Source organism: Balaenoptera acutorostrata, chromosome 5 (assembly GCF_949987535.1).
Source record: "Balaenoptera acutorostrata chromosome 5, mBalAcu1.1, whole genome shotgun sequence".
Classification (NCBI taxonomy): Eukaryota; Metazoa; Chordata; class Mammalia; order Artiodactyla; family Balaenopteridae; genus Balaenoptera; species Balaenoptera acutorostrata.
In genome coordinates, this window is record NC_080068.1 from 24,143,670 (window position 1) to 24,156,764 (window position 13,095).

The 13,095-nt window shown below is 37.0% G+C and overlaps 1 protein-coding gene across 3 annotated transcripts in view; it reads right to left on the reverse strand.

The window, feature by feature from the left end:
- The window catches only part of MGAT4D (MGAT4 family member D), a 50,842-nt gene that overhangs the window by 25,725 nt on the left and 12,022 nt on the right, over positions 1–13,095 (reverse strand). For 2 of the 3 annotated variants that reach the window (XM_057546380.1, XM_007189335.2), the window contains exons 2-5: positions 10,350–10,508; positions 7,937–8,074; positions 3,537–3,670; positions 1,021–1,067 (exon numbers count right to left, since the gene is read on the reverse strand). In XM_057546380.1, the coding sequence (XP_057402363.1) occupies positions 1,021–1,067; positions 3,537–3,670; positions 7,937–8,074; positions 10,350–10,508 (478 nt within the window). The remainder of the gene's footprint in view (positions 1–1,020; positions 1,068–3,536; positions 3,671–7,936; positions 8,075–10,349; positions 10,509–13,095) is intronic. The other variant, XM_057546381.1, reaches the window with a different exon arrangement.

A 13,095-nucleotide genomic window follows, 5' to 3' on the forward strand; every position in this document is an offset into this window, starting at 1 on the left:
ACTACTGAGCCCGTGTGCCTAGAGCCCATGCTCTGCAACAAGAGAAGCCACTGCAAGGAGAAGCCCACGCACCATAACGAAGAGTAGCCCCCGCTCACCACAACTACAGAAAGCCCATGTGCAGCAACGAAGACCCAATGCAGCCAAAACTAAATAAATAAAATAAATTTATTTAAAAAAAAAAGCACATATCTTTAGCGTCATACGTAAGGCCTTTCATGATCTCATCATGACCTGCCTTATCTCCCACCAATCTTTCCTCAATTCCAAACACCTACTACATTCAGGATATACTTATATTTCCCATAAAGTAGCATGCTCCTTTCTGGCCCTTCTGCCTTCTCAAGCAATTCTATTTGCCAGGCATTCCCTCCTCCTTCTATCTGCCCGAAGCATGTCTACTTACACGTGGACTCAGTTCAGTTATTATCTTCTCAGGAAAGTCCTTGGTATCTGCAGGTAAAGTGAAATACTTCCTCCTCTATATGTTCTCACAATGCCTTCCCCATGCCACTATAACACTAGCTTCCTGGCTGTGATTTGCTTTTTACCAGTTGTATCGCCCACTTAAACATAAGGATTTGGGAGGCTGGGTCCATTCCACAGCATCTTGCTTGATAAATAACTTCATATTGATTCATCGGCATGTGCTTGCATCTCCCGGGCTGCATACAGCAGGAGGTTGTAAGCAGAAGCAGTGAAAGTAACCTCATACAGTAAGAAACGCAAGAATATTTTAAAAATAATCTAGTAGGTTTCTCTCAGAGGCCATGGATTTCATGGGGAATAGCTATTATAACAATAATAACATGACAAATATGGATTTTAATAGGTACAAAATTAGGGGGAAATTATAAGCTACACTTCATCACAGCATTGATAGAACTACAGGTTTTTTTCTGCACAGCTACACTTATTAAAAAGAATATGATCACTAATAAAATCATGTAATTGGACAGAAAAAAACAGGATAGAAAAATGAAAGAACAGTTATTTTTAAATTTATCACAAAGAACTTACTTTTTTGTAATCATGTCAACCACAGATTTTAAATAATCTTCGTTACTCTAAAAATGAGAGAAATATTTTACTGAAACTAAGCATGACCTATAGTTCTACTAATACATGCTAATCTAGTTTATTGTGAAATGTTATTATGTCTTAATAATTTCTAGCATTTTTACTTTCTATGAAAGGATTTAAAATATCCATGCGTCTAAAAGATCTGACTGGAATACTGAAAATACTTTATCTTCTCTTTGTCACAATATGAAATATCACTACACATTATTTACACTTAAAAATTAGTATATAAAACTTATGTATCTAAAACAGTTTTGTCCTAAAAATAGGATGGCTGATTTCAAAGAACTGCTCTTCTTTGAAAGTGTCTTCATTTTATGAGTATTATGTAACAGCAAGCTACTTCACAATTATACCACATTTTTCCAGGCAGTATTTCTTGGCTTGATTCCCCAATCTTCTTCCATCAACAAACTTTGTGTATCTGCTAGATTAGATGACAGACTCATTTGTAAGTAGCTTTCGGTGGCTTAATACTTTCAGGTAATGGTTTTTTTTTACATAATCTATGGCATTTACAAGATGCAGCCTCAGGGCCCACAAGAATTCCCAGTACAAAATTCTGAAAATATTTTGAATACTTATAGTTCTACTGTCAAATCTGAGTAGTCTGAAAGGTTATTTTGAATGTATATAGTTAGACTGCTTGTTTAAAAATATCAGCCATGATGCAGACAATTCTATTATAGTACTTAAGTATCTTAAGATAGCCAAAAATTGAATCACCAGCTATTTCTGAAACATATTTTAGAAGCACTAAACACTAAGCACACTGAAACATATTTTAAACATCGTACTATAATATGCAACACATGGTAATGTCATAAAACATTTTGGAGATTATGTATATGCTTCCAATATTAAGAAAATAAACTTGGAGAGAATGTTTAACCTCTTATTTCTATTTTCCTATTAATTCTTCTATTGCTTGCTTTGTTTAGAGTTTTTCTGCATTCTAAGATATGTTTTTTCTAGAAAATTCAAACAACAGAGAAAAAAATTTTATAGGACAGCAAAGATCCCTTTAACTCCCAATATCAAGAGACAACCATTATTTATATTTTGGAGACCATCATTCTAAGGTTTGCCCACTCTCTTTTTTTCTTTATATATTCTATCATCTGTCTATTTTTTCCTCTTTCTTTCCTTCCTTCCTTTTTTCTATCACATTTTCCATAGATAACATAATGTTAAACATGATACTTCACAACTTTTTTCAGTCAACAGTATGATATGGACATCGTTCTATATCAGTGAATGGGGATATTCATTCTCCTTTCAGTGGTTACAGATTATTGCAACGTAGACATAAGTACTTAGTCTCTTATTGATAGATATTTTGGTTGTTTCTAATATTACGCTATTATAAAACAATAGTGCACTGAACAGCTTTGAACTTATCACTTATTGAACACTTAGTATGTGTCGTGCATCATACTGAACACTTAGTATGTGTCACTGTAAATACTCTAACTATATCAGCTAATTTAATGGCCCAAACAACCCTATACTATAGGCAATATCATCATTATTTTACAAATAAGGAAAGTGAAGCATAGAGAAGTTAAGTAACTTGCTCAAGCTTACAAGCCAGGAAGTGGAAGAGCTGGCCTTTGAACCTTGGCAGTCTAGATCCAGAGTCTGTGTTCTCAACTACTGTACTATACTGTCATATTTTTATTATTTTTAAATTCTGACCTGATTATCTCTTTAGGATAACTCCCAAGAATTGAGATTTCTGATTCAAAGGATATACGCATTTAAAATCTGACACATTTTGCCAAATTCCCCTCTGAAAGGTCTTATGGTGTTAATATTTATACCATACTTTATAATTTTACGTGGCATTAGAGGCAAGACAGAAAACTTTGGGACCATTAGAGAGACACAGATTTGAATCTGCTCTATTAATTACTGGGTAAACTATTTACTTTCTTTAAGCTACAGGTTCTTCATCTGGATACCTACTTTACAGGGATGTAATGCAGGTTATAAATAATGTATATAAAAATTGTCCACAGTCCTTCAGATATACAAAGGAGTCCCTCAATTAATGATGGTTATTGTGACTTAATATAAATTATCTCTTGATTCATATACCAACCTTTTATTGGGCTGGGCGGGTTTTATTACTACAGCATCAATTTTCATGTCCTGTTTGTAAATATAATTTCTGTACCATAGAGTATACAGGGCTCCTGGTAACATATTTAACAATACAACCACATTTCTCCACATAGAACTATTTCATTTTCTTTTCAGATTGACATATTTAATTCCTTCTCGGTGGTATCAAACAAGTATTAAATACACTGTTATTCAAAAAAGACATCTAGGAATTGCTTTTTTAAATTTAAGAAAAAATTCAAAATGATACAGTGATTACCATGGAGGAAGGGTGTTTAGAGACTACAGGTCGGGAGTGAGGGGAGCTACTTATTTTTCATACGTACATCTGCAATAGAGACAATCACGACAGAGTCCTTCTCTTCTGAAAGAGTCATCCTGGAGATGATAGAGGTCAGCGTTTGCTTCAGGTAACTATGATTTCCTCTGTTAACAGTGGAAATACCCAGCGCAAAAGAAACTGCAGACACAGGAGTATGGCATCATCATTTCAAAGCACAGAGAAAAACATATTTTAGCATTAATATCTATGCTTCTTTCTATGTTTGGGTTGTGTGGTCATCAAAAAAGTGTTTGAAACTCTACTGCAAAAATAATCCAAACTGCTGTTAATTTTTATCACATATTTCATTTTCTGTTTGAGGAAATTCCAATTTGCCGTGGATTGTTAGTAAATGCATTAGACTCCAAGATGTTCTCATTTTGGAGAGTTTCAACGTACTGAAAAATAAAACTATCCACTTTCCATTTATTATAGCTTTCATCTAACTGGGTACAAAACATCACACATTGGCTGACTTTCTACTCTTCTTCCTAAGGAGATGCTGGAACCTAAAATAGGAAAAATACTGAGAAATATTTTCACCTGTGAAAAAACTGTGTGAAGTAATTTCCAAATGATTGATGGAATGAATCCACGCCTCTAAGTAACTTTTACTGCGTATTAATGACTGAAGCACTGGGAGAACAGACCCCAAGTTATTCCAGTAGCTATTAAGCTTCTATCAGTGAAGTCTACCCAAACTCAATCTTGGCTGTACCAGTGCTTGGCTGTTTGAGTTTGGTCAGATATACAGCCTCTCCAGTCTTAATTTCCCCATTTTAAGATGGGGATAAGTACTTCCAGAATGGCTAAGTGAGGAACTCAGAGAAATCCTCTCCCTAAAAAAGCAATAATAAAACTGGAAAAAAAACTTGTTGAAACCATTGGAGCCCTGGTATACAAAAAAATGAGAGGCATTTATTTAAGAAAAATTACTGAACTTCAGTGAGAGCAGTAAAAATCAGTATTTCCCTGATTACTATTGTGTTTGAACATACTTTCATATGTATGTTGACCTTTGGATATTCTTTTGTGAAATCCTGTTTAAGATCTCGTCCATTTCTCTATTAAGTTGTCTCTAGTTTTCTCACTGATTTACTGATGCTCTTTATAGCTTCTGAACATGAATCCTTTGTCAGTTTTATATATATATATTACAAATACCATCTCCCACCATGGGTTCGCTTTTCAATGTTTTACCTCTTAAAATTAAGAAGAGACATTCTTAATTTTAATATTGTGCAATTTATCGATCATCTCCTTTATAGTCAGTGCTTTTTGATTCCTGTTGAGAAATCTTTGCTTATCTTCAAGTCATAAGGATGCTTTCCTGATTACCTTCTAGATCATTTATTGTTTGCCTGTTATATTTAGAGCTACACTCCACCTGGAATTGATTTTTACAAATGGAGTTAAGTTTTTAAACTCCATTTTTACAAATGGAGTTAAGTTAAGCAGGAGTTAAGTTGCAAGCTTGGGGATCCACTTTCAAATGTAATTCCTGGAATTGCTTCCCATGACTTAGGATAAGGCATACATTGACAAAAGTTTGCAGGGCCCTTCCCTTAGTGACCCGGTCTGACCTACCTCTTCTGTCTCAACTACCCTCCCTCCAAACCAGTCTTCCTCCGTGTCTTTCAGCTTCTCAAACTGACCAGACAGGCCCCGCCCCTCTGCAGGAGTCTGCGCGTGCCGTTCCTTGGTGCCAAGAACACTCTTCTCCGGCTCCTTGGGCCAGTTCTCCTCACGCTCTGTAAATTAGGCTGCGAGCACCAGCTCTGTATTCTTACCTCATCTCTCATGAGACTTATCGCCCTTTTTGCTGTTACCCATTTGTCTTCCAGGTGGGAATGCAAGCTGAGTGAGGGGAGACTCTGCTTCTCTTGCTCACCATTACTGTGAACCCGGCACTAATATAATGACTGCCACATAATAATGTCCAAAACTCTGGGGTGGATAAACGAATGGCCAAACTCCTTTACTATGTGGCCTCTGCCCCGTGTTTTACCTTCGATAGGCTCCAGCCCCAATTGTGCACACAAGCCCCATCTTTTTTCCAGGCCCTCTTGCCGTTAGACCTTTCACACTTCTTTCCGCTCCCTTTCCACTATCCACCATCTGCCTTTTCCCTGCTTACCCTATTCCGATTCTTTTCGCCCTCCATGTCTCAGTTTAGATGTCACTTCCTCCAGAAAGCATTCCCTACTTCCCTGAGTACAGAGTACTCGCTCCACCCTTGCACTTCCCTTATCGGAGCACTGATTACTTTCTATTGTAATTGTTTGCCCATTTGTCTCTATGAGGATGAGGTCCGCATCTGTTCACCACTAGTTCCCCAGAGCCTAGCAAGCAGCTGGTACTGCGTAGAAGTCTGTTAAATGAGGGGACGTGGAAGACTTCACACGGAAGCTGTCAGTCAAGCTGAAAAGTCACAGTGGATCAGAGACTCATGTGGCAAGTTAGCTGTGGGTTGTGGGAGGTGGTGTGCTCCTTACAGGCAGCGGTCAGCGCACACTGACCGCTTGGCCTATTCTGGGGGGATGTTAAGTGGTTTGGGGTTGCTGGGAAAAAAAGGAAGCGGTGGAAACTGAGATTTGAAATATATAGCTTGTTGTGCATATACCATGTTAAGGAGCTAACTTCACCCTTCATGCACTGAGGATCCACTGAAGGATCTTAAGGAAGAGCTGAGCATGTATTTGAGTATGTGTCTCTGAGGAAAGTGCACAGAGTGAATTGACTTCGACAAAACTAAAGCCATGAGAAAAATTACAAGTCTATTTCAATAGACCAGACAAGAAATGAGGGCTCAATAAAAAATAGTTATAGAGGGGCTATAGAGAGTAGAAATTATCTGAGATGTATCAGAAAGTAGAACATACAAGACTGATGACAGGTTCCCCAGTAGGCCATGCTCCAGGCTTCAATATTTTTGCAAATGTTTTATGTCACCTTTAAAGTAACTAAAATCTCCCTTTAAATTACCTCTGCTGATGAAGGTTTATATGCAAGCCTGTCCTCCCAACACAGCGCTCATAACTGGGTTATTTCAACACCCCAAGCTCCCACACAAGGAATCCCATTGCTCTTCCCGATTACCCATCCCTCTCTCTCTCCTTCCTTTCACTCTGTATCATGGGCTTCTGCTTATCTTTGCTGATGCTTATCCAAGCCTGTGCTTCTCCTTGGCATCTAGCAGCTTAGAGTTTCCATGTACTGACTTTGTTGTTCCTGTGTCTTTCGACTCCACCTCTTCTGTATGCTGTAGCTTTGTCTGGCATGCACTCTCTCATACATTCACACATGTGTGTGTGCATGTATATGTACATATTTACATGACACAATCAAAATACTCCTAAGAAGGAATCTGATGCAGGTAAAAAACTTTACAAGCGTGATCTCAAAGAGTTCCATCACCTCTCCAAGCCTCATTTTCTCAGGTTTAAAATAGAGATAATCACAGGCCTACTGCATTGGGTTGTGAGAATTATTAAATGAGATAATGAAAGAAAACATCTAACTTAGTAAATGAAACACAGTGAGAATTCAGTAGATGGTAAACAGTGTCATCTGGCACCCCCATCTCAACACAACAGGCTTGTCAGAGGCATGTGACATAGACCAACACTACTTATTCCCAAGGAACTGCCTAGAGCAGAGGTCGGCACACTTTTTCGATGAAGGGCCAGATAGTAAATATTTTCAGTGCTTGGGCCATATCATCTCTGTTGCAACGACTCATCTCTCCTGATGTAGCATGAAAGCAGCCACAGAAAACAACGAGTATGGCTATGGTCCAATAAAACTATTTAAAAACAGGCAGATTTGGCCTGCAGACTCTGGTTTGCTGACCTCTGGCCTACAGTGACTCACCCATTGGAATGAACGAGGTTGGTGGCAATGGCAGATGTTTTGAGACTTAGCCTAGTATCCCTGCTTCTAATGCAAATGCTTTTCCTTTTCTCCTATACCTGGTGAACTTGAACTCATTCTTCAAGGCTTAGCTCAAACATTGTCTCTTCTGTAAAGCTTTTGTTGACTTTGGTCCCCAGAAAGATGGGGAAATAGGAAGATAACCAGACAAGAAACAGATTTATCAAAACCAAGGGAGAAAAGAGTTGCCAAGCACTTAGCAGATGCTTAATGATGTTTGGCTTATATTGACTTATTTTCAAAGCATCTGTATTAAAATTGAATTTGAATTCAAGTCTCCAAATATTTGTTGAACAATTTTTTCTGTCAGACAATACACTGATTTCCGGTAATCCAAATGAATGCCAGATAGGCTGGTGGTCTATATATCAATCTGAGTATCATATTAATGGATTGCATTTTAAAACTTAAAAGGATGTCCCCAACGAGCAAAATGTCTGTATTTGATTTTCCAATTCTAAGTTTTCTTACCGCCTGTTTTCTCTTTGCCAATGATTACATCAGGATAAATTCTGTCTACTTTCCTTAGATGGGGGAAAAAGAACCTTAAGACTTCAAATGCATTAGATACTGTTTCATTCTTATTCAATGCATTCACTTTCTTCTTAACTGAAAGAGAGAAAAGATAGGGTTTCTGAGTTCATGACTTACAGGGATTCTTCTCCTTCCAGTACAACTTTTTAAAATGAGCCTTAATAAGTTAATTCACAGATTAATTTAGTATTCAGTATATATGATACATACTATTAAATGTGAATTATCAAATCATAAGGCTATAAAATACAGCTCAAAGATTACTGATTCATGTTTATTTTAAAGGTAGTATTTAATTTAAGTCTAACACTATGAGTGACACAACTAGAGGCTAACAGAACTGACAGTTCCAAATGCAGGAAGCAGAACTAAAACATGCTCTAATTGGCCTGCTCTGCTACTTTGATTAATATCACATCATTAAAGCTTGTATCTTTATAACTTTGTTTTCTAGGCTCTCAGCATTTAATGACTCCATCCGTACCATTCATCTGAATTTGCCCCTATAATTTTGAAAAAGAAGAACAAAGTTGGAGGACTCCCACTACCCAATTTAACTCATAATACATAATATAGTAATCAAGACAGTGGGGTATTACAGAACAAACAGATACAGAAGCCAATGGAACAGAACAGAAATCCAGACATAGATCCATACAAATATGGTCAATTGATTTTTGAAAAAGGTGCAAAGGTCATTCAGTGCAGAAAGGACGACCTTTTTGACAAATGGTGCTAAAACACTTGGGCATCCACATGAAAAAGACTGAAACTTGACCTATACTTCATGCCATTTATAAAAATAAACCCAAAAGTTTCATAGACTTAAATGTAAAACCTAAGACTATAAAATTAAAAGAAAATCTTTATGACCCTGAGCTAGGTAAAGTGTTCTTAAGTACAATGTCGAAAGCATAATACATAAAAAGGAAAACTGGTAAACTGAACCTCATCAAAATTTAAAATGTCTGCTTTTTGAAGGACACCATAAGGAGAATGAGAAGAAAAGCCACAGACTTGGAGAACATATTTCCAAATCACACATCCATCTGATATGTATCCAGGATATATACAGAACTCTCAAAACTTAACAACAAGAAAAAAACCCACCCAATTAAAAAATGTGTAAAATATTTGAACAGGCATCTCACCAAAGAAGATATATGGAGGGCAAATAAGCACATTAAAAAATGTTCAACATCATTAGTCACCAGAGAAATACAACTTAAAACTAGGAGAGACCATGGCATTAGAATGGCTATAATTAAACGGAGTGACTGTAACTCTCATACATTGCTGCAAGAGGTACAGCCACTCTGGAAAACATCTTGGCAGTTTCTTATAATGTTAAACATACACCTACCATATGCTCATCAATCCTAGATATTTATCCTAAAGAAATTAAAATTCCCTTCATGTACAAAAATCTGTACACGAATGCTTATGGCAACAGGTATTTGTAATCACCAAAAAACACACAAACCTGAAAACAATCCAAATGTCTCTCAATTAGTGAAACAAACTCTCCATTGCACATCCATACAATGGAACGCTATTCGGCAACAAACAATCGGTCACATGACAACCTGGATGAATCTATACTAAGTGAGAGAAGCCAGCCTCAAAGGGTTACACACACTGTGTGCTTCCATTTGTATGGCATACTGGAAAATGGAAAGCTATAGGAACAGACAATTGATCAGTGGTTGCCAGGGGTTAAGAGTTCCGAGGAGGTATTTGAATACAGAGGGGGAAGCAGGAGGCAGGACTTTTTACCCTGGAGAAGTGGGGAGCCACTGAAGGTTGATATACAGGACAGTGTAGCCTTCACTTTGGCTAAAGTGAGAATAAATAGGTGGGGCAAGACTGGAGAGAGAGAGAAAAAAAAAGAAGTATGTTAGCAGTCCTTCAGATGAAGCATGAAGGTGGCCTGACTAGGGTAGTAGAGATGGTGATAGAAAAATGTGGACAGATTTGTGAGCTATATAGGGTTATGAATCAACAGGACTGCTTACTAACTGCCATGGAAGAAGTATGCTAGAGGGAGAGAAAGGATTCAGAGAGGATGTTCAGGTTACTGGCTGCTTCTCTCAGGTGGATCACGGATGGTGGTGCAATTCACAGAGACAGAAAACAGAGGAAGACCATTTTCGAGGTAGAGATGAGAGGAAGTCTATCAGTGATGTCTCTTACCTGATTTTTGCATGTCTCACAATAAAAGAATGAATACTGATTTAGTTATATTTATTGGGAAGAAATGCCCTAAAGTCAGAAAGCATAAAATCTAAATTTCTAAACACAAAACATTAAAAAACAAACCACCATACACAAAAACAAAAACCACCCAAACCTGAGTTTAGCGATGCATCTTCTCTCTCTGCAAGTTTATACTTCATTTGATTGAAGGCTTTAATCAGCTCTTGGCGATTTATTTCCGTTTTGTTTTTTAAACGTAGTATAGTTTCCTTAAACTCCGAAATTTGGTTTCTACAATTAGTTAATTGATTACCTACAAAGAAAACATATGTGTATATGTGTATATATATATACATGTAGCAATGGTATCATACAATTTTCTATAATATATAACAAGATATAAAGTATATGCTTCAATATAGCTATATAAAACACTACACTTATATGTATATATGTATATATAGTGCTATATACATATAATATGTATATACATAAAAGACTGAAAAAAAGAACGAAATGTTAAAAATAGTAATATTTGGAAGGTGAGATTATCAATGGTTTTTGCTTTATTATTTTGTGCTTTTCTATGTTTTCCAAATTTTCCATTTTGTGCATGTATTAGATTTGTAATTAGAGGGAAAAACCAGTTGAGCCAAAAAATTCACTTCTAAGAATTTTTCTGAAGAAAATGCCTAGAAATATGTACACAGATTTGGCTCTAAGGCTGTTCAACACAGGCAGCATTATTTATCATTGTAAGGAAGTTGAAAACAACCATAATGCCCAGGGATGGAACTATCCTAAATAAATTACAGTATATCCTTTTAAGAGTTCTGGTGGCTCTCATGTCAAATCACATAGAACTGACTCCCAGTTTTGCCGCTTAATATTTGTGTGACCTTGGGCAAGCTACTTAATTTCTGTTAGCCTCTGTTCCTTTAGGTGTAAATGGATATATAAAAAATCCCTGCTGCAGAGCTGTTGAGAAGTCGTAATGCTATTATGCACGTAAACCATGTAGCAAAGCATACACAAAAAAAATGCTTTGACAAATGTTTAATAAATATTATTTATCAATGGGCTACTTTCTTCATTTATCAATTAAATACTATGTAGCTATGAAAATCACCTTTTAGAAGAATATTTAATGTTGTAAAAACACAAAAACAAAACCATATAATTTCCTTTTTTGCAAAGAAAATACATTAATATAGGAAAAAAGAGTAAGTGTACAAGTTTATATTTTGTTAATATATAATCTTTGGTTTGTTGAATCATTTTTTATTTCCTATTTTCACAAAATTCTTTTGTTCCTAAAATCATGTTGCATTGCTTCTGTAATCAGAAAAAAATTAATAAATAAAAAATTAAACACCTTTTATTTGCCAAGTACTCTGTGTCAATGGAAATACAAAAATAAAAAAGATATGCTCAGTTCTTGCCTTCAGGAAGTTTACTGGCTAACTGGTAGAACTAAATGGATGACTGAAATCAGTGTGATATTTCTGATGTTATAGATTCCCTTCTCCTCGGGTTTTAACTAATTAAGCACACACATTGATAACACCAGCCCCAAATAGGGACTATCGACCTTATTTGGGGCTCTCTGGCAGTGGGCATATTGCAGAGTGTACTGGGATGTCCTACTTCTCTACCCAAGTTAATTTACCCCTACTCCCACCCCATTATTGAAAGAGGAGCTGGACAACAGCAGGGCCACCCACAAAGGAGGTGACTTGCCGCCTGTGCTTACTACTTAGGAGGAAAAAGTAGAGAGGGAGCCCAGCCCTTCTTTCAGAGAGTACACAAGACAGTTATTATACGAGGAAAAGCCAGAGATGGCCTAAGTTGCCTTTTTAAGGAAGCAATTCTGCCGCCTTGTTAATTTGGCCCATAGAAGTCAGGTCTGACCAATCTCACCATTCAGATGAATCCCTCGGTCTTGTGAGAAAGGTAATGAGCTACTGGGAGAAGTTCCAAGTGTTCACTTTGAAATGTCCTTTCTAGGAGGGTGAAATGAAAGATATCCCCTTGAAGGAAATATGGGCACCGCAGAACAAGGTTTCAACCCCTGGCGAGTAGTGGTAACAGTACTCACAGAGGGCAGAATTGAGACGGTTTGGGAGGGGAGGGGAGAGAAAGCTGGAGAAGGATTCTAGAGGATGTGAGGCCTGCACGGACTCTTGAAGGAGCTCGAGTTATTTGTCGAGGGAAACGAGGAAAGGCATTCTCTTGGAATGCAGTGTGGAAAGGCAAAGAGGCATTCAAAAACATGGTCTCTAAAGACCCAGAAGCTGTTCATTATTTCAGGGCAACGTGGGAAAAATTCAGTGTGAGGTTAAAAGAGGCATCTGGTTATGCTGATCTTTTTGATAAGCTACGATAAGGAGCTTGAACTTTTTCGTATAAACTAGTGTTTCTCAAACCTTTCTTATAAAAACCTCTAATGGCAGTGAATCTGAACAAAAGGGACACAGGCAGAGGCATAACTTGAAGTAGCCCACCACATTCATGAAATTTCTGTAAAGTTTCTATAAAATGTGGACAAATTTTGTAGCCTTTTCCACAGTACATATTTGTTTTAGTATAAAGATAATGGAGTCACTCTTATTTTTTGCAGGTGACTTTATACATCTTGGGACACCACTACAGACTATCATGGGAACAACTATCTCAACTGAGAAGCATAGCTGAAGACTATTAGGTAGAACACATGTTCTAGAAAGATCATTCTGGTGACCACATAGAAGATTTTTTCAGGAAGGCAAAACTAAAGCCGGAGAAAACACCAGTTAGGAATCTCCAGTGGTATTAGTTTCAAGTGAGAGATGATAAAGAATAAACCAGGGCAGAAAGGATTAGGAAGTAGGAGATGAATATGAGAAATATTTGAGACCTTT